Genomic DNA, 23,200 nt, shown 5'->3' with positions numbered 1-23,200 from the left:
AATGAATGTACAGAACAGTAATAATATAATAATACTCTGATATAAGAAATGTCCTACATATGGCACAATCATTCCTGTACTCAAATAAACCATTTATTGAATAAAGGAATATAACTGAGCAAAATACTTCTTCATTAAAGGGCATGTTCCGCAAATCTCTCCTTACACGGATAATGCTTATGTTACATGTAGGTTTTGTAACAGGCAAACGCAGTCAGAGGATATGGTCCAAAATAACAACATGCATAATGTTTTCATCCACTCAGTGACCTACATGTGATAGGTATCTATGTTGTTTCATTTAATGCACAGTATTATGCATTTAAAAGAGGAATTACTTTTAACAAAATAAAACCCCATTCACCGCTAACCAATATTTTATTCTGACAATGCTAATCACAGCTCATCGTGTTCCATTCTCTCTCGGGAAGAAATCCAGCGACTCACAATGACCTCCTATAAAAGGGATATAAGAGTTAGAAAGGAAATCTGCATGGGGGAAAGACATAGGGGGAGATTCTCTAAACTAAAAATGCGGTAAAAACCCCGTTATCGGGTTTTTACTGCATTTTGGGATGCGCTAAGCATCCCTCGACGGGTTACCATGGCATCGCCAGAAAAATCTGGCGATGCCCCATAGAAGCCTATGGGCTTCTAACGCGACCCCTCGACGCCCTGCGCCAACCCACCGCCTCCCTGCACAGACTCCCCCTCACCTGTGTCCAGGCAGCACAGAGTTGTGCTGCCTGGACCTGTGACCTCCTCCCTGCACTGTAATCCTCTTCCAGGTGCAGGGAGGAGGAGAGTCCAGCGCAGCAGCAGCAGCAGCGCCGGGTAAGGGAGGAAGCTTCCGGGTTCCTGTGGGACCCGCTGTCTCCCACCGCAAAGGACAGCTCTTAAAGCAAGAGCTGTCCTTTGCCATAATTATCGCACATGTTAGTGCATATGCGATAATTATGAATGTGATGGGCGGCGAAGGGGGGCGGATGTTAGAACATACCCCAATGTTTGTTTTCAAATATATCTATTATGATACAGGTTTTTCTCGCCTTCAGCCATTATGTGATCTTTCTGGTGCATTAGGTCCAACACAATAGGGCAGATTCAGTTAGCAGAGATGTCCCATAATAAGGTGGGTTATGCAGGTAGGACGACCTCTTTTCTGCTCACACCCCACAGAGCTGTGTCATTATCTGCATTGTGTGTTACTAAATCTGCCCCAATGGCTGGAAGTAAAAGGTGCCCGATTCCGACGAATCAGGCCAAGATCGGGCCCAAATCGGATGTGTCTGACATCCGATGCACTGCGCTATCCCCTGTGCATCGGAGATCAGACGGGCTGCACATGAGATAAATCGTATGTGCAGCTGCCAGCGGCACATCGTGGGCGGAATTTAGCACCCGCAATGTATCACATCCGATTACAGAGTGGGGAAGCGCCGTGCAGAAGAGACGATCTCCCTGCTCTGCAGCTGGCGGCGGGCAGAAGACGGCAATATAATAATAACTAAAAATTCAAAAGAATGGGCTGTCTCTCAGCTGCCATGTTTTTTTGTTGTTGTTGTTGTTGTTCTCTTATGTTTTTCTTTTTTCTCCTGCCTCCCACCTTCAACTCCACTGAATTATTAAATGCGATAATCCGGGCGACCCGGGATTAAAGACTCAGGTTGACACCAAAGAAAAATCCTGTTTTTTCAGCAAATTCCCAGGACGAAAAGCTGTAACCTGGTAATTTGCTGATGGTGTGAATTCGGGTCAGACTGTACCCTGCAAAATGACCCGGCACTCAAAAATGGCAGGAAAGAGGTATTAGGGACAACGTCCCATTTAAATCTAAGAAGATTCTCCTATATAAAACACTGTCATTATATAAAGGCCTTTATTGTGGGTGAAGAACTGCAACCACTAAATGCAGCCTACGAATTTCCTAGCAACCAAAGACATTGCTGAGGTTACGCTGCATTCTCATGAACAGATGCTTAGCCCACAAAGATGGCTGCCTGTACGGTATGTAGGTGAAAGGTGATGTTCATCCTTACATTAAACAGAATAGTTCTAAATGAACCATCGGCTTCTTATCTGCATTGCGCACAAACACTTGCCTGAACTTTGAACTTTCTGATGCACTCTGGAGTGTTCATGACGGTTTCTGTGAATCCCGGAGGCTTAATTAAATAACAGATCAGCAGCTCCTGTTGGCAAATTGATGTGTTTTTTAGTTAACATGTATAAAAGGAATCCAGCTGGTGAATGGCTGGGAACATTCTTACAATATGTGTGGCTGATTCATAGCTGTGTGCAAGTCAGCCAATAACGCATTCACACTGGGCCTCATTCAGATGTGGTTGTAGTGAGCATCACTGCTACTTACTAGTTTGATAACTCAGCAGGAGATGCCTGGTATAAGAAGGAGCCTCCCGATTGCATTAGCGATCTGTGCTGCACCCTAATACCAGGCATCGAATCGCCTGCAGCACCATTGGCCCGCTGTGTAACATGTGTGAAGCTTGCAAGCCGGCCGCCGCAGTTTCTACAAAGAGGCCAGGTGATCTCTGTCTAATGACTGAGATATTAGCCTCGAGACTACCCCAAAACAGCAGCTACTGTACATGATGCCACTTTGGAAAACATAGGCCCCCACACCGAATATATTCTGACTGTCAATCTAGTAACATCTGCAGTGCGGGTCTGAACATCAGCATGTCGTGTCTCAGATCCAACAGGATCTTAATAATTCCCATTGCGCTCCTGATATTCACCCACACACTGAGCTGCACCACTATAGTCCTTGGATCAAATAGCCCTATCCTTGCTGTTAGAAATATGTGAGAAATCAATTGCATCCAGTATAACTCTGCATAACCCACAATTCAGCCTACACGCATCATTCCATTACCACGCATTCAGCCACATGTGGGCACTAATTTGGATGGTTACGGTTAGGCTGCAGGTAGGGAGGGGGGGGGGGGTTAAGAGTTTTTGTACAGATGTGTCCATATACATCTAGCCTCCTTTCATGTTGGAACAGCCGTTCTAGTCGCATCGGGTCAAAGTTACAGTACAGTGCTTTTCTAAATGACACTAACGTTCCACTTCTAATGCAGATCTAGCTGCAGTCATGCACAGAATATAGGCCTGCTGTATATCATTCATATTCGCTCTATTGTGTGAACATGATGCATTTTAATGGAGAAAGTTGCATGCAAAGAAGATCGGAACTACCAGGTAACACATGTCACACATTGTGTAACGTGACTTGTACAACACAGAGGATAGATGTATTTTTTTTACCTTAGACACATTCATAGTAGTCCTGTTGAGGCCAGATAAGGATTTCCACGTTAGAGGCCGCAGGGGAGAACCTTCAAAATTCTCATCAACGAGCTCCACAATGACAGAATAGCTGAGAGTATGAGAGAGCTATGAGACACTAGACTGTGATTTCTACAAGGCCAAGTAAAGTTCTCACCTATTGGTCCTTTCCACAGGACATAGAAGGTGATTTCCTAGAACTACATTTAGCTGCAAACCACTCAGCATTTTGATTCTATGGGGCTGATTCAGTTGCTTGTAATGCCTGTCTAAAGGGCCCGGGAGCTATGCAATTGTTTTGCAAGACCAGCCTCCTAGGCTGCACTCAGCCCAAATTTCTTCTCACACCCACCTACGATACAAGCGGAAGCCTGCATAAAGCAGCACGCCCAATATTTAGTGTAGTAAAATCAGTTTGACTCTGCTAGCCCAATGCATTCGTGTGACAAAAAAGGAGCCAACTTGGAGATTTATAGAGCAATTCAATTGGCAAAACAATTGAATATTTCAGAAGATTTTTAGATGGGCGATACACACAATTCAATTGCCCTCTATAAGTCTAGCACACATTTGCCACAGCAAGAATGTATTTGTTTGGTCACTGTAGTTTAATACAAATTTATACCTAAACTAGCGACCTATCCTGGCTCCGCACGGGAGCCGTTTTGAATTTACAGCAATTGGCTTTTTAAACCAGGATATATAGTATAAGCCAGGCGTGTAAGATTACTTATAGGAAAAATTAAACATTTTTCACATAAACAAATTGGAACAGAAAAAAAGGGAACAAAATGTTATAAAATAATGTACATGTTCACAAAGGCAACTTTCTACAACACAACAATTCTACAAAGAGAGAGACAAAGTAGATTATAAGAATTATAATACACACAGATAACATAAAAATATATGTAGATCTATTTACCAACCTTGCATGGTAGAAGGGTGGGCCTTTACGATATAGCACTAAAAGAATGCACAACATTTCAATTAGTCCTCTCTCATAAATAACATATGAAAGGATAAAATAATGAAGGGTTCCCTTATTAAAAATATCTTCAAGTTCTCCCCTTTAACATTAGTTTCATCACTTATTAGAGGCGGGAGGATCAGAGGAAAGTGATTAGAGAATGGGTTCTAGGTGAATGTGTTTGATACTTACACAGGTCTGTTCCATACTTCAGTCCCACTTTGGGCACCCAGCCTTTGCTTCGGAAGTGCTGATACGCCATGTAACTTGTTGGGAAGTTCTGCTGCACTGTCCTGAACACATCCCAGAGTTCGTGGATTGGTAAAGGTTCCTAAAAGGAAGGGAAAGTCAGGAAGGCACTCCAAAAACAGGTTTCTATACCAACAGATCAGCACCCATAGGAAAAAAAAGAGACAAAAATATACAATTTTAGCAAGAAAAAAACAACTAATAATGGAGTGCAACTGAGCTTTGTAATATACTGTGTATTACATAAGGAAACGTTTTTGGGCTTGTGTAATTTAATTTTATTGCCAGTAGGTGGCACTGTTGTTACAACCCTGACATACAAAAGGCTTCTTCCCAATAGCTGTCCACCAACTAAACCGTATTGAACATACCAAATACTAACTCGAACTTTTCTAGATACATGTGAAATGTATGTGATGTATGTTTATGCCTCTCTTCCCACCCCCCTTGTGTTCCCTGATTGATGCTGCACTGTTACCACAAAAAATTCCAAGCATACGCAAGTATACCTGGCCAATAAAGATGATTCTGATTCTGATTCTGATAAAAAAATAAAAATAAATACCCTTTTAATAAAATAACTGGTACTTATGTAATATCTGGGCTCCCGTTTTTCTTATGAGACCGCGTCCCCTCGCGGGGCTCGATGCGCTCGCCACGCTTCGGGCACGGTGGCTCGCTGCGCTCGCCACACTATATAAAATCAACTCCATGCGTAGTTGGATAGTAGGGGTATGAAAAAATGGGGTGCATTTAACATGGGAGCCCAGATAATACATAAGTACCAAATAACTTTATTTTAAACATAACAGGGCCACTATGTGGTGCTGTTCTACTACCTATAGAAAAATACTTAAAGTAAATGAAATGAATGTTTTATTTAATGTCTTTTTTTATTTATAAGAGGTTAAGGATAAACTTAAAAAAATGAAATAAATACAATAGAATATATGCACACATCCCCCCATAGAGTATAGGCACACATCCCCCCCATAGGGGTATATTCAATGCCGCTCGGCGAGTGGTGGCGAGGGGGTTTGTACGGCGAGGATGGCTTTTTTTAGCAAGGAAAAGCCATCCTCGCCGTCCAGCTCCCTCGGGAATAAATGGGCGTGATAATTAACACCATCTACAGCAGATTATAGACGTTTAATGAAAAAACATTTGAATAGCACACCCAACCAACTTCAAAAGACATCAGATACGTGAATTTGAAAGGTGGTAAAAAAATTACGCCCGGAAGTAAAAAATTTGAATACCCCCAATGAATTATGCCCAAGAACACATAAAGGAGTCATTGTATTAAAGGTGTTTATTCAATAAGCCACGAGACGGCTCGTAAGAAAAAGAATCCAAGATGTGGTATTAGTGCACTTTGCCCAGCACACCCCCAATGGCGTGTTCACACTGCTCATGTGAAATACCCAGCATTTTATTACCAGGGACTCCACCAGCAGACCCTCGTTCTGATTATAGGAAAGGGAGTTCTGTGCAAGTGACGGCAAGATGTAACAGATTGGGATCCACATTTACCAATCATATGCCAATATCCCTAGCTTGCAGTCTGTCCTATGACGACCACCATAATTTTTAAACCTACTGATAGACACTTATAAGCTGTAAAAGTGGGATCTGTGTGATATCGCGGTGATGACACAGACCAAACAAATATATGTTCCGGATTAATACGGCTTACCTTTTTGTAATTGATGGACAGACAGCCTAAGGTGTACACCAGGAAGAAAGCCTGGGGGGGGAATGAAAAGAATTGAACACAAAAAAATATAATTCACAAGATGGCAGTGATTGCAGGTGTCAATGTGAGACATCACCACAGCTTACTTACCTCTTCACGGCTCAGCTGTAAGTACTCAAATATTCTAAATGGATTCCTCCGACAAACCAGTCTCATTTTCTGCATCTCCTACAGTTGTAAACAAACAGAAAAACAGCGGGAAATACAAAAAACAGGACTTTAGAAGAATGACATCTTGCAGGTTCCACATTAGAAATGTCTTCATACTGATACCATCTGCTCCACAGAAGGTATCGCTCTTCCCTATGTTCTCCTTAGGATACTTGTGTTACAGTGTCACACGTGCACCACCCCAGTCACACTCCCCAATGGTAGTAGCAATAGTGTGCCTGCATCATATAGAAACTGTGTGGACAAGTCTCAGGAGCCAAGCTGACAGTACAATAAAAGGATAATGTATGTACTTAACGTTTTTCCTGTTTGACCATAACATTCTACATTCTTTTTTTTTTGTAAATAATCTTTATTCAATATTTTTTCCCCCCCTCATAAAAACAAAATTTCACAACATAGACATTACTATACATTACAGATACATTTACAAATACATACATTAATACCTGCAATACTTGGCCCCTCTAATTGTTATATTCTATCACATCTTGTACCATTAGGATCCTCGATCACCACCACCCTTTTAATCAACAACATTCCGAGTTCAAATTTTAATACAATATATGACCTATCTGAAATATATTACTGTATTAATGCATTACTACTATTACATAGCCACTTCTGTTCTTAATTCATATCACCAGGGCTAGACGGAGATTGCACGGGTTTTCAACAATAGCTACTATTCATAATTACCAATATCCTTATTTCAATCATTACACCATAGTTAGAAACGGAGTGCTTTCGATACTTGATACAAAAATTACTTTTTACTTTTCGTGATTACTTTTTAACAGTAATTATACACCTCTATCAACACTTACTCATATCCCCTCTTTTTTTTTTTTTTTTTTTTTTCCCTTAATTAAATAAAAATAAACGTGATCCAATTATAATATAAGTTATATTCATCTATTAAACAATTAATATATATTTAAATATGTGTTATGTTTTTCTTTTTTATAATACTTTGTTTTGTACCACCCTTCCCATATTTCATAAAACTTTTGTGTATTTTTCCGTGTAATACTAACGTATCTTTCATGCTCATAAGTGACATTTACTAAATTAATCCAATTCCTAACTTCTGGTCTTGTCTTAGCCATCCATGTGCGTGCTATAATTACTTTTGCAGTTGAACTCATATAAATTGCCAATTGTCTTTGCCCATATGTCATCTGGTCATTATTCCATACCCCCAGTAGATATGCATGTGGTGATGCATTTTGGACCGGAATCCCACTTTCCCCCATTATTTGTTCGACTACTTGCCAATATTTACGAATATGTTCACAATCCCACACTAAATGAAAAAAGCCTCCTACAGTAACCTTACATTTTGGACACATATTTGTATCTTTTGGTGAAAATTTACTAATTCTTTCAGGAGTCATATATGTTCTATGCAATATATTGTACTGAATTTGTTGTATTCTAACTGAGTTTGTTGCCACCACCGGAGATTTCAACGCAATTCTCCATGTTTCTGGATCTATACCTGGTACCTCCTTTTCCCATTTATTCCTAAGTACCTCCAACCCCTCCTCTTGTGTTGCCTCTAAGAGGTACTTATAGCATCTTGAGGCCACTTTTTCATTTTTTAGTTCTTTCAAATAGATCTTAACCCGTGAATTTATTATGTAAAACCCCTGCTCTTTTTCATAAGCTGAGAGTACACTCCTCAATTGAAGAAATCTGAAGAACATGTTTTTCTGAAGGTTAAATTCTACCTGAATCTGTGCGTAGGTTTTAAGTTGATTATTTACATATAATTGTCCAATTGAGTTCACACCATATTGAGTCCAAAGTCGAACCCCTTGGTGCTTTTGAATATTTTCACAGTGATTACCTGAGAATATATATGTGTCTGGATCTATACCCTCTACTCCCATTACCTTACTAGCCCATTGCCATATTTTTTTTGCCTGCTTCACAATTGGTACCCGACTTCTAGATCCATCCCTCCTCAGCAAAACTTGTAGAGGTGTATGCCCGGGGGCAACACATTCAAGGAGTCTGAGGAGTTCCGGAGAGCATTCTTGCTGATTTATCCATCCTTTTAGTTGAGCTAGTTGTGCTGCACCATAATAAATCCTAAAATCAGGCAGGGCCATTCCCCCTTTCTCTCTTGGTCTGGTCAAGGTGGCCATCCTTACCCGAGGCCTTCTATTATTCCACACAAATGTTGATATGATACTGTGAATCTTATTAAATACCCCCTGCTCAATATAGCATGGAGCATGTCGGAGCACATACAGTATCTTGGGCAGGATGACCATCTTGACCAGACCAACCCTTCCCATCACTGTTAGGGGCAGCCTTGACCAGTTTTTACATTTCATTTTAACCTCTTTTATTATTGGTTCCAAGTTATAATCCACATATTTGCCTGGATCTTCTGTTACGTATATACCTAAGTATTTAAACTTCTCAACCCTAGGTGGATATTGGGGAGACACGTTTAATAGGTTAACCTCTCCTCCAGTAACAAGAAGTTGAGATTTATTAAGATTAGTTGTTAATCCAGAATACTGTCCATATGTGTCTATAACTTTAAGAACCATATCTAAATCTTTTTGATATTCTGACAGCCCCACCAGCAGATCGTCTGCATAGAGCGCTACAAGGTTAAACACCTCTGGTCTCCTCCCATGAGCCAACATCTCCCTAAGTTTACAGGCAAGGGGCTCAACTGCCAGCGCAAATAATTGCGGTGACAGTGGGCACCCCTGCCTGGTTCCCCGGGAGAGACTGAAGGGCTCAGATATATATCCATTTATTTTTATCCTTGCTGTGGGTGACTGATACAACAGAAACACTCTTTTAATGAAGTTAGATCCAAATCCAAACATTTCCAGCACCTGCCTCAAGAATGGCCACTCTACTGAGTCAAATGCCTTGTTGGCATCAAAGGCTGCCACTCCGACGTTTTTCTTAACTACTCCTGCCCATTGTAAATATGCAAAAACTCTTTGGATATTAATTGACGTAGATTTACCCCCCATAAAACCCGTTTGGTCCGGATGCACAACATGGTGTATTACTTTACTCAACCTATTCGCCAATACTTTGGCATATACTTTGGCGTCTACTGAAATCAAAGAAATAGGTCTATATGAGTCGACCTTCAAGGGATCCTTTCCCTCCTTAGGAATGACATTTATAACTGCCTCAGACATTGAGTGGGCCAACCTACCTTCTATTTCCATCCCCCTAAATGACCGAAGCATATGACCAGCCATGTCCTTCCCAAAGAAGGTGTACATTTCCCTTGGGATTCCATCAATCCCCGGAGCTTTACCCTGGGGCAGGCTCCGAAGGGCCTCATCTACTTCTTCCAGGGTAAAAGATTCATCTAACAGTTCTCTACTTTCAGCTGGTAGTTGTGGTAATTGGGGCTGACTTAAAATTTTTTTTAGGGCCTGCGTCTCTATTTCTATTTTAGATCTATATACCTCCTTATAATGTTTCACAAAAGTTTCAGTTATATCAGCATTAGATGTTACTATTTGCCCATTCTCAGTATAAATTCTAGTAACAATCCCTGAGGAATTATCCGCCTTGGCTAAATATGATAGAAATTTGCCTGATTTATCACTATTCATATATAACTGATGGGAGCTCTTTAAAACTCTGTAACTGGCCATAATCTGTAGATGCTCTAACCATTTTTGCTGTTCTTTTAACCATATTTCTTTAGCTGTCTCCCCTCTATCCTTCAGATACCTCTGTTCAGCCCTAATCATTCCGGATTCCAATACATTTGCTATTACTCGACATTCTTTTTTTTCCCCGGCAATCTCTTTCATAAGAATCCCCCTAACAAAAGCTTTGAATGTTTCCCACACTATGGTTTCGCTAGCTGAATTACTATTTTGTGCAAAGAATCTTTCTATTTCCCCTCCCATTGCCTGACTATTTTTAAATCTGGGTAGCCAGCTTGGATCAAACCTCCAATATGTAAATCCCTTTTCAAGGTCCGACTCCATTTGCATAAGTACTGGAGAATGATCTGATATACCCCTTGCAGCATGTTCTATTTTTTTAACCTGATTTGATACTTCAGGTGATATCAAGATCATGTCGATCCTTGAAAAGGAGTTATGAGGGGCCGAGTAACAGGTAAACTGCTGAACATTAGGGTGTCTTTCTCTCCAGATGTCACACCAACCCATCTGTTTCACAAATTCCGCTATTCCCCCACTCTGTCTACCCTTGCTTAGGTTCATCTGTAATCTATCTTGCCTAGGGTCTATGACTGCATTGAAATCCCCCAAACATATAATATGCGCTGTAGGCCTTTCTGCTGCGAAATCCACAGCCTTTCTAAGAACTTCAAAAGAAAAAGGAGGAGGTACATATACTGCCATTATACAAAATCTATTTGTTGCTATATACACATCCAGGAATACAAATCTCCCCTGGGAGTCAATTTTTGACGAGATACACTCGAAACCAATACCCTTCTTAATTATAATCGATACCCCCCTGGAGGATGGAGAAAACTGGGAATGGTAGGATTTTTCAATCCAGGGCCTCTTAATCGCCCTAATCTTATCCCCATATAAATGAGTTTCTTGCAGGCATATTATGTCCGCAGCCAAATGTCTACATTGATTTAACACCAATGCCCTCTTTATTTTCTCATTTATTCCTCTCACATTCCAAGTCAGTATATTAACCATTACCAGTTTTCTCTTTTTTCTACCTCCATATGGCAGTGATCAAGCTCCTCTTTTAGTATCCATGCAGGCCAAGCATTGCAGTATTTACATACAACTAACATAACATAACAAACAATTACTACATCAACCCATCCCTCCTCCCCCCTCCCTGTATAACCTATCCCTTTAGGCATACCTAAGTTATCCCTTACCCTACTTAACCCGTTATCTCCCTACACAACCTTGGGGCCCTTACCCTATGCCACTTAAGATTAACCTTTTTTTAAGGCATGCTCAACTCCCCAGCTCTTAATATTAACGGATAATAGACTACATTCTGTCAATTTTTTGTCCCATACTTTTGTCGCAGATTCTGTATTATTTCTTGACAGAATAAGAATCTACCTCTTATCCCCCCCCACCCACCCCCCCCCACCCCGCACAGCAAGACTCTCTTTCGACTATTTTGACATTGTTACTCATCTAGCAGTTAACTGCGTGCGACCCGGATGGGCCCTATTCAACCAGTCTGCAGCATCTTCTGGTGAAAAAAAAACCTTAGTCTCATTTTCATAAAGAACCCGGAGCTTGACTGGGTACATCATGGCATATTTTATATTCAGTTCCCTTAGCCTCTCCTTGACCTCCTTAAACCTTGACCTTTCCTTCTGAATTATGTACGGGAGATCAGGGAAGAACGATACTTTCTGTCCATTGAAGCTCAACTTCTCACTGTATCTTGCCAATTTTAACAGAATGTCCCGGTCTTGATAATGAAGAAGTTTAATCAACATAGTACGTGGTGGGCCTCCCGGGATGGGGGGTTTAGATGGAACTCGATGAGCACGCTCTACAGTAAAGAATGGAGTGAGAGACTCTTTTCCAAACACTTGAATAAGCCAGCCTTCAATAAACTTTTCAGGTTCTTTCCCTTCTGCTCGTTCCTCAAGGCCTATGATTCGCAGATTACTTCTGCGTAGCCTCCCTTCCATATCAGTGACCTTATTTTGCAGCTCACTGATTTGACCCGAGGCACTATGCAGCTGTTTTTGCATAGGGACCAAAGTGTCCTCTAGATTTGAGATACAATTTTCTACCTCCAGTACCCTGTCACGTATTTTTTGGGCATCGTCTCTTAACAAGGTAATGTCCGACTGTAATTTGTCAATTTGAACGGATAAGCGTGTCTCACATAAGCTGACCGCATTCAGTACTTGCTGTAAAGTCACTTCATTCTGTACAGACGCTCCCCCTGCTTTTACTGGGGTAGTTTGTGGGGTATTAGGATTTGAATTGCCTACATTTTGTGGCTGTGTACGGGCAAATTTTTCCAACTTTGCTGCCGCTGTTGCCCCTGTTTTCCCCATGCTCCTTAACTGCCGGCTTGCCAGTTATATCTGGCACTGTCCCTGGGTACTGGTTGCGGTACTACTAAGCAGTTTATCGAAGCAAATCTTCTTAACAATATAGTGTCTTTCACAGCAATATAGGCTCCAAAATATCAACTCTTTGCTGCTGCAACTTTCATATAGCAAACAAAGAGATAATTTAGAACAGTCTTACCCCAAGATGGCCGAGCCCTCCGAACCGCTACTACCTTCTTTCGGGGAGCGGCACCTCTACTACCTCCAGCTGAGGGAGAGGGAGTGAATCTATTCTCTGTATTCTTTCCTTCGTCCGTCTGTTTGGTCCTATCTCTGCAGGATTCAACCCAGGTTTCTCTGCCTGGACCACACAGTTGGCCCTTGAGCTTTTTGCTTGCAGCTTATTCCAGCGACCTCTCCCGCTCTGTGTCTTACCGCAGGGGATCGGGGTAATGCTCCGGTCCACCCGGCACCCGGAGTCTGCGTGAGGCAGGTAGATGTTATCTCCTCTATCCAATCGCTGCACCTCTCACATGGGACAGCAGCCGCAGGCCTCTAGCTGCCGGGCGTCACCTGGGGTCTGGATGTTATTCTGTAACACGCGTCTGCCGGCACCTGCGTGTAGGAGTACTGCGGTGCTGCTGCTGTGAAAGTTTTGCTGCTTTCCGTCTGCAGCCTGGAAGGTATCGGGAGGCTGACACATACGGGTACTCTCGCTGAATCAGCTTGTAGCCTGTCCGCGTTGCATTCGGCTCTCAGTCTATGCGGCGAGGCGGGGGTCATGGAGCAGCGGGAAGGGTACCGACGCTGGGAAGCTGACGCTCTCCTCCCCTCACGTACACGCCGCCGTGGCTACGCCCTCATAACATTCTACATTCTGTGGCCATATAACTTCTTTGTACTTTACGTGTGCTAAGCTCAAATTGCCACTTATGGCTCCTTGAGCAAGAGAGACTGCGTCAGGTACTAGAGGGAGAATGTATTAGCAACCGAAATACCACAAGGCTACGTTCACGCAAAATGCAACTTGCGCTGAATACCAATCAGCAGAATCATCCGTTTAGTGATGGTCACTTGTGTGCGCTTCATGCTTGGCGCATGTTGCAAACTGATGATACCAATAATCATTAGACGCATCTGATTGGATGAATTTTTTTTTAAATCACTTCCAATTATGCTATTCGCTGATAATGTCATTATCAGACTGATAATAGTCATTCACTAATGATGAGTAGTTATTTAGCAGTAATAAAATATGCTATCTTGTCAGTTTGTAAAAGGGAAGGTTAATATTTGTAATATTAGGTATTTAAAAAAAGCTAAAAGTTTTTATCTGTCTTCATTTTACAGACTTCCGGTGACTTTATTACCAATGAATTTCCCAGACTGTCCTGCAATGTGTATGCATATTTTGTCAATTGTTGTGAAGCTTTGTTCACCGGGTGTATCTGCACCTGTGGTCTGTTTGAGTAAGGGGCCATGTTTTGCTGGGCATATGGACAGCTCTCCATTGGCAGTAATATGATGTAACACGCCTTTCAGCTCTATAGTGCCCACTCTGTGCATCTCTCTACATACACCCATCTAGTCTTCAATTTAAATGTAATGGGGGTACTTATATGTTAGTTGGGCGCCCACTAAGCAATTTCCTTAGTGGGCTATTCTGGGTAGGGAAATCGCATCGCATGGGCCATTTTAGGGCCGTGCGATGCGACGCGATTTTCCTATGTAATTTATTCACTGCTCTCTCAGCCCGGGGCCAATGCATCGCATCGCATTGCATCTGCCGCAAAATCGCATGCGATTTTATAGGGTGTGTGATGCTATGACATTAGGTATACAATAATATGATTGTAGTCCCAAAAATAGGTTTAACGCACCCCCCACTATCCACGCCACCCCGAAGCGTGGCGAGCGCAGCGAGCCCCACGAGGAGCGGCGGAACGCGTCCTCCGACTTTTTCATTACCCCACTATCCACAAGCGCAGCGAGCCACCGAGCCCGAAGCCACACTATATAAAATCACCTCCACGCCGACGTGGATAGTGGGGGTATGAAAAGGTCGGAGGACATGTTCCGCTGCACTCGACACGCTTCGGGGTGGCGTGGATAGTGGGGGGGTGCGTAAAAGCAATTTTTAGGACATACAATCTTATTATTGTATACCTCATGTAATGGCATTGCACACCCGATAAAATCGCATGTGATTTTGCAGGAGGTTTTGCGATATTGTGGTGTAAAAAAATAAAAATCCATGAAAAAAATCACATCGCATCGCATGCCCTTAAAACGGCCCATGCGATGCGATTTTCCTACGTTACCATCCGTATGCTATTGGGCGCCAACTAGCATATAAGTACCGTACTGGGTTATTTTATACATTTCAGCCCACAGTCACGCTGATCCTAGATAGAGATGCCTTAAAAGCCAAATATAGTTGTATGAACTAGTGAACTATAGGGCTACATTCTCCTTACTACTGGGGGCATTTTACAGTGCTAACTAAGTGGTGATTCAGTAATGCTCGCTAAGCAGCTGTCATTCGCTGCTTAGTGAGCCCATAGACTCCACCCGCCGCCCATCCACCCCTGCTGCCAAATCCCCTCGGTATCATGCTAGGGAATGTCGGCAAACACATCCCTTTGCATGCGGCACTAAGGAACTGACTTTGATTTTCTTCGGTGTCCGGCGAAGATGCGCAGAGCCACACAATCGGGCCCGATTAATCCTGAATCAGGCCCTAAGGGCAGGATGTATTAATATACATCACCGTCGCGATGCTACCGCATATGTACTAACATATGTGGCTAGCATCGGGTTGCGGTGACGGAGACCCTCGCGATACCTGTAATGTGGTGTGCGGGGGTCTCCGTCACATCCCGGCGGCTGTCAGTGTCCCCCTGTGTGTGTGGGGGGGGGGGGGGAGGAGATCAATGGAGGACAGGAGGGGGGTCGCGCGGACGGCGAAAGAAGCCCATAGGCTTCTATAGGATACCCTGCCCGTGGGAGATGGGGCAAACGGGTAATGGTACATAGGAAAATGCGGTAAAATGCGCCCTAAAGGTGATTGCCAGAGTTTTAGCTCTTATGATCATTAATAGAACTTATCGTACACCTCTCTTCTCCGCAAGTTCTTCAGTCTCCGAGTCAGAGCCCAGCTCTTCTACCAAGATGTATTCATGTTCCTTTCCATCATTCACACTTGAGACTTTGGCTTCTGTTTTAACAGTCTGTCTTTCTGGTTTACAGCCACAATGTATAATAAAGTCATCATGTTTGTGACAGAGCATCTTTTCCAGAACTTCTTTGTCGGGTTCTATGCAGGGATCCTGGGTTTCCATCACCTCTGAATCATATCTTGCCAAAGGGTCATAGACAGGATCTCCTTCTAAAACCTTATTTTCTTCACCTGCAGGAAACAATGCATCTGACGAACCAAGTTCTACGTCAGGTTGGTGGTCTCTTGAACCAGTGGTCTCATCTTCATCCTCTGGTAGATGAATAGGATTAGTATATTCATCGAGTATCTTGCTTATCGAATTTGTGTCCAGTCCCTGGGCTTCTAAAAGACCCTTGGCCCATTCTATGTGATGCTGATACCTGAAAATATTTAAGCATTTTCCACATTAGTCAAATTTACACACATTAAAAAAGACAATATAATGCCCAAAATATAAAATTGCTAAAAACACAGTCTATACTTACCCTAAGCACTGTGTCCCTACCCAGCAAGTAGTAAAACCTGTATCCTAATCAGAAATACGCCAGGAGTCCCTACCAGTATATTTTTGGATTGTGGGAGGAAACCGAAGTACCCAGAGGAAACCCACGCAAGTACGGGGAGAATATACAAACTCTGTCATGGCCATGGTGGGAATTGAACCCATAACCTCATTAAAGTAAGGCAGTAATGCTAACCATTACACCATCCGTACTGCCCCAATATGGCTGTAATATGTACTATGAAATATGGTTTTAGGCACATTGGGGCAGATGTATTAAGGCCCCCATACATTAGGCCTAGGGACAAGTCGGACCCAATTTACCTGCGAGCCGCCCGGCAGCTCCCCGGGAGGCTCACATACAATTTGGCACTTGATGTGCCATCGCATGCGATTTATCCCATGTAAAAAAAAAACCCGGGGAGCTGCAGGGCGGTGAGGAGTAGTGGGGGCGGGCAGCGGCAGTGGTGGGGGCGGGCAGCGGTGGTGGGGGCGGGCGGCGTATGCGGTGAGCGCTGCTGACCTGGCCGGGCAGTGTACTTACACATAGCAGCAGCGGGGACGGGGCGCGTAGTGGCGGCTATTTTGATTTTTAAAATACTTGTCAAATGACCGGCCGCTCTCTGATTGGCCGGAGAGCTCTCAGCCAATCCGAGAGCGGCCGGTCATTTGACAAGTATTTTAAAAATATAATAGCCGCCACTGCGCTGCCCGTCCCCGCTGCTGTTATGTGTAAGTACACTGCCCGGCCAGGTCAGTCAGCAGCACTCGCCGGCGCTCAGGGACACGCTGCCCGCCCCACTGCTCCCCCGGTGTCTGCATGCATATGCCTGTCAGGTGGCAGGCATATGCATACAGGGAGGTCGGACGTGATCTTATGTACAGACCGTCCGACCTCCCTGATCCGGTCCGATGCGCACGGGACCGCGCATCGGATCGGATCAGATATCACACACATACGATTTTGAGCCGATTTCACCCGATTATCGGCACAAAGTGCCAAAATCGGATGAAATCGTCCCAAAATCGCATAGTGTATGGGGGCCTTTAAGCCTTAACAAGAGATAAATTCAAGTGTGATAAGGAGAGATAAACGTCCAGCCAATCAGCTCCTTATTGACTTTTTTCATACACAGCCTGTAACATGGCAGTTAGCAGGTGATTAGCCGGACGTTTATCTCTCTATCACACTTGCATTTATCTCTTGTTAAGGCGTAATACATCTGCCCCTTCATTTGGTAATGTTTGTATATATAAAAAAAAAAAAAAAAAACTTAGTGGGTGACTATGTTACAAAAGAAAGATACTGTCCAAATTTCAAGTCCTCATGGTTTTGGAGATTTTGTGATGATTTAGGGTGAAATTATATATATATATATATATATAACAGAGCACTCACCAATATGTAAAAACTTTTTTTTGTATTTATTCACAAAAACATGAAAAAAAGAGAAAAAACATATCAAGTGATGCTTCAAAGACCAAAACAATACCTCCTCCGACGTTTCGATCCTGCTTAGTGGATCTTTATCAAGGAGACTTTCAGCTGAGATAAGGTAAAAAAAAAGGCAAATGGGGCCACCAGTATAGAGGTCTATCTGCAACCGCTGTCAGAGACCCACTGGCCAGCCACCCCGTCCCGGGTTTACATACCCAAAAAGGCACCAAAAAACAAATAGAGGGAGCCTCCCCGTTTGCAGAAACAGTGTCAGAAGTTTTCCACTTCTTAAACTCCATGAGTGCCGCCTATTTCTTTCTTGGATATTTGTTGATATATCGGTACATTGCCCAGCAAGAACGAGTGCTGACCTTTCTCTGCATATATTTCAGAATAAAAGCAATAAAATGTGTAGCTGACAAAATACTCACTTTTTTGATGAAATTATTGGTAAATTCTTTTTCGAAGCTGCAAAAAAAAAAAATCAAATATCTATATTTAGTCCTTTCATGTCTCCCAATATAATATCCACTAAGGCAGGGATGGGGAACCTTCAGCCTTCCAGCTGTTGTTGAACTACACATCCCAGCATGCCCTGCAACAGTTTTAGTATGGCCAAATAGTCAAAATGTAGCAGGGCATGCTGGGATGTGCAGTTCAACAACAGCTGGAGGGCGGAAGGTTCCTCTTCCATGCACCAAGGAAATGGGAGACATCATTATGAAAAATGTATGGAGATTGGAGGAGACACTGGAATTATTGTCAGAAAGACCTGCATGCTTCAGGGTTTCCCAACCCAGCACAATATCGGGAGCAATAGGACCCATCATCGGGAGGTGCATACATGCTTGCTTATGCTGGGTGTGACGAGTGATGGTGGTGGGGGCAAACTGCAATCTGCAGCGCGGCTCTTGCTAGCAACGGAGGACATCACTAACGCCCCACAGCAGCGCGCACCAGTAACAATATAGCGCATACACACTAGATATGTACTAAAATATCATTAATGATATAGTTATCATGCATATATAATTTAATATGTTGTCTAGTGTGTATGCACCTTAACAGTAAGGTTTTAGTGATATCCAGGCTTAAGCACCGATGGTCAGTGGCGTTTTTTGGAACAAAAAAATGTGAAAACCATTGACAACCTAATGCTTGTGTCGACCTTCCAACCCTATCGACCTTAGCTAAATTGATATCTCAGGTGTCGACCTTTATACAGTCAACCCCATGACCCATACCCATAAAGTGTTTGGAGGCTAGATAGTTGTGTGACATTTACACAGTGCACCCTGTCCCACCGGTCTCCAGGAAATCTGCGGAGAGAAGGGGGCACCATGAATGAGCTTGGCAGACCTAGGTACACTTATGCCAAACTAAGGCATTATCATGTGATTATATTCACTAATTACCCTGAACAGAAACCACCGTACCTTTCCACCGCCCCACCAGCTCATTCTGCGCAATGTTATACTCGGGTCGGCTTCTCGACAAGATTCCTTTCCCAAAATATCCCTAAAGACAAAGATAAAGGGAGAAAGTTTAAGTTCTGAGGATTTTACCTACAGTATTTGTCCAATCTAGTGCCACTTTCATAGCGCACCACCACATGGCAGCTGTCTGACTTATTAGGCGGCTTCCACTCTACATTTACCACGAGGCCCAGGAGACAACAGCAACCGGGGAGGGAGCACATCAGATCTCTAGCTAGAGGAACAGTCTAATGCTGTGCACACATGGTGCGATGTTGCTTGCGATTCGATAACGATCAAATGGCAAGCCAAACGCATTCAATTCTGACTATATAGTACAAATGGGATGCAGTTAAAATCCCGGCGGTCGGGATCCCGGCGTTCAGAATCCCGACGCCAGAATCCCGACCGCCGAAATCCCGACACATTCTCCCTCCTGGGGTGTCCACGACACCCCTGGAGGGAGAATAAATTAGTGTGCCGAGCGTAGCGAGGCACCGGGCCCGCTGCGTGGCGAGCGCAGCGAGCCCGCAAGGGGGGGCGATCCACGTCCCCCCCTTGTCGGGATTTTGCCTGTCGGGATTCTGAACGCCGGGATCCCGACCGCCGGGATTCAATACTGAATCCGTACAAATCTGTACTATATAGTCTTGCCTGCAGTCTATTTCACTGTTCAACTGGAGCACACATCGGTATCAACTCGGCATCGAATGCAGCTGAATCCCATTCGATTTTGATTTGATTTTGACTGTATAGTCAAAATCGAACACAGAATTTCACCGTACGTACACAGCTTTAGGGACCTCCAAACTGGTCTTAAGGTGCCCATACACGTTACAATTATTGTATACAATATCGCATCTCATCCGATCTCGGTTTTGCGATGACATCAGATGAGATGAGATCTAGTACAAAAAGTATGTGCTGCACATACTTTTTGTACTAGATCTCATCTCATCTGATGTCATTGCAAAACCGAGATCGGATGAGATGCGATATTGTATACAATAATTGTAACGTGTATGGGCACCTTAAGTGGTAATGGTTGTTTAAAAGAATAAGCCAAAGGACAAATGTTGGAGAAGTTGTGGCTTCAGAAGCTATTATGACAGCAGCTGTTCAGAAGGAGAGGAGTCCCCCAAAAGAAACAAAATACAACAATTGGACAGCGCTTGTACTGGACTGAGTTATAAATAAAATATAAAAAAAAGCTAAATGCTGATTGGTTGAAGCTCCATACATACTAGGCGATCCTGTCCGTGGCCCATACAGTTAACAATATCGTCCGCAGCCGCCATTGGCCGATCTGTAAATGATATCGTTTACTGTGACCCACTGAACATGCGAGTTGTTGGCTATATAGCCTAATTGACCTGCATGTTCAGTAGACGGGAGGGGTTGTTAATGATGTGCGGGAGCACATAACGATATTAATGTACACACTAGACCAGTGGTTCTCAACCTCGGTCCTCAGGACCCCCCACGGTGCAGGTTTTGCAGGTCTCCACACAGAATCACAGGTGAAATAATTAGCGCCACCTGTGATCTTATAAAATGTGTCTGAATAATGAGTGCACCTGCTGGGTGACCTGGAAAATGTGCACTGTTGGGGGGTCCTGAGGACCAAGGTTGAGAACCGCTGCACTAGAGGATATTTTAAAATATATCGTTCAGAAGCTCCTTTCTGAGCAATATCTGTTACAATATCATCTAGTGTGTATGGGACTTACAGTAAGTGGAACCCACAATTAGGGGAACATAGAGACAGGCTCACTTTCTAGTAATTCTACCACTTCCAAACAAAAGGCCTAATTCAGAGATGAACGCAAATCTGATTCATGTTTGCCCCCTTTTCTTGGTGTGTCAGGGCCACCGTCCGTATCTTGGATGCAGCAGCTTCACTGGCCTAGGCAGTGTGAAAACACCAGTCATCCTGATGACCGATGTTCTCGCAGATTATCAGATACTGCGTGTTCAGACTCAGAAGCAGATCACAGAGTCCAGGAGAAGATGCCATTTACAAAAGACACAGCAGCTGTGCGTCAGCGTCCATCTCTGAATCAGGCTTATCATGTAATATGGACAGATAACTCATTGTATTCCAAGCATTCGATGTCTCTGTTGAAGCATACATATATCAGAGCTGTAAGTGTATCACCTTTCCATAGAGAAGCTCGATATCTTCCAGACGTCTCACAATGACATAATTATTAATAATCTCTGCCTGGCAGATCCTGAAATCCTTCACATGACAATCATGAGCCAAGGGGATGGGAAAGGGAGATTCGTAGGTCTCATAGACCTTTCTTTTTCTCCTCGGGGCGTGGAACGTGGCCTGTGACATGGTCTTCTCACTGCTGAGATGCGAAAAAATCAACTGTTAATAATTAGGGTTATACATTACAAATACACAGCAGGTCGGAGTCAAAAACACAAAGTTGTAGATGCAGAAACACTGTAGGTGCCAAAAAGTGCCCATTTGCCTCCAAATGAATGTGCCAAAAGTAGGGACACGTGGGATTACATCTTCATTCTTCTGTTTTGTGTCTAAGTTTGCAAATCTGATGAAAAATATGTATTTTTTTAAGTGTTGGCAACACATTTTTTGAAGTGATATACTGTATTGCAGTTCAGGTTGAAAATTAACATCTAAAGACAAGAGGATAGATCAGAAGAGAGAATTTGACAAAAAGTCAGTCACAAAATCACCCAAACCAGGACACAGGCCATGATTTCAGGTAGCTCTGCGTTAAGGCCCATACACACTAGGAGACTTTGAGCTGAAAACCGCAAGTTTGAGCGGCTTTCAGCACAAAGCCGCCCAGTGTGTATGCCCCAGCGATGAGCAGTGAGCGCTGCTGCGCACTCCCGCAACATCGCCGGGAAAGCCATTCATCTGCTGGTAATACCAGCAGATGAGGGGCTTTGCAGGACAGCTTTGCATAGCACTGCGCAAAGCCATCCTCACCCACTGACGGCATTGGGCAGGGGGATATCAGCTCAGTGTGTATGCACTGAGCGGCTTTTCCCCCAGCAACGATCCAGCATTCACGACGAGAAGCTTAAGTGCATTAAGAGGGAAGTGCAGGAGCAGAGCAATGTGTTCTACTGGAGAGGATTATGTTAGGAGGGAGATATGTAATAGAGGGATATACAGAGGTATGGAGTGTATATGTAAGTGTAGAGGGTAATAGATATACACTATAATAGCGAGGCATGGGGTACAAGTGAAGTATGCAATCAGTGATATGTGGGGAGCAATAATGAGGCATATGGTGTATTAGTGGGACATGGTTTGTATTAATTACATATAGGGTGCAATACTGAGGCATGCAGTGTATTAGTGGGACATGTGGTGTATTAATTACATATGGGGTGCAATACTGAGGCATGTGGTGTTTTAGTGGGACATGTGGTGTATTAATTACATATGGGGTGCAATACTGAGGCATGTGGTGTTTTAGTGGGACATACAACGATCATATATGTGTACATGTAGCACACATGTAACAATGTTATATATAGTCAGTGGGAAGCTTAAATAAAAGTTTGTGATGTAATGTAGGCAGACTTGCAACTCTTTCATCTGTACAGATGATATAAAAGGTAATAGTTCTTGCAGATAAAATGTTTTAATACCTTACAAAGAAGTATTTTTCTTTATTATTATTATTATTATAGCAGACAATGCAAGATTGGACACACACACACGCAGTTAATTGTATAGTAAACGAGTATAATTACCCCATAAACATTTCTGTCTTCACACTGACCCCATGTGCCTTATAAATAATACATACAAAAAGTCCCACCAATAAGTAACAATATGCACACCCTCATATAGTACCAAATACAATATACTCAACCATATATATCAATATTATGCATGAATGTAAGCTTACCAGTTCTTATTCCAAACAAGGACCCTGTATGTACATAATGATCACATGTGTTAATGGCCACAGCCACACTTCCTGTAAAGAAACAGGAAGCTGGCTGTAACCATAGCATGGAACACAAGCTTTCTGTATCTATTTCCTGCTTCCAAATCCCGCACATGCTCAGTCACTCCTGAG

General features: G+C 43.1%; 1 protein-coding gene across 2 annotated transcripts; it reads right to left on the bottom strand.

Annotated features, from left to right (window-relative positions):
* Positions 1-80: 80 nt before the first annotated feature.
* TSEN2 (tRNA splicing endonuclease subunit 2) lies at positions 81-23,164 on the bottom strand. 2 transcript variants are annotated; one of them, XM_083156166.1, is made up of 12 exons: positions 23,027-23,164; positions 21,283-21,481; positions 19,086-19,167; positions 18,081-18,117; positions 15,603-16,089; positions 6,378-6,455; positions 6,228-6,278; positions 4,475-4,613; positions 4,242-4,278; positions 3,292-3,403; positions 2,103-2,192; positions 81-456 (listed from the first exon to the last, which is right to left on the bottom strand). In XM_083156166.1, exons 2-12 carry the CDS (start codon positions 21,466-21,468, stop codon positions 397-399), a joined length of 1,359 nt encoding a protein of 452 aa, XP_083012292.1. In that variant the 5' UTR covers positions 21,469-21,481; positions 23,027-23,164; the 3' UTR covers positions 81-396. The 2 variants fall into 2 exon arrangements, with proteins under 2 accessions (XP_083012292.1, XP_083012294.1); XM_083156168.1 differs by lacking the exon at positions 6,228-6,278.
* Positions 23,165-23,200: the final 36 nt, after the last annotated feature.

The sequence above is a fragment of the Crinia signifera genome, chromosome 8 (assembly GCF_055691185.1).
Source record: "Crinia signifera chromosome 8, ASM5569118v1, whole genome shotgun sequence".
NCBI classification, from domain to species: domain Eukaryota; kingdom Metazoa; phylum Chordata; class Amphibia; order Anura; family Myobatrachidae; genus Crinia; species Crinia signifera.
This window is presented reverse-complemented; position numbering and strand designations above follow the sequence as displayed.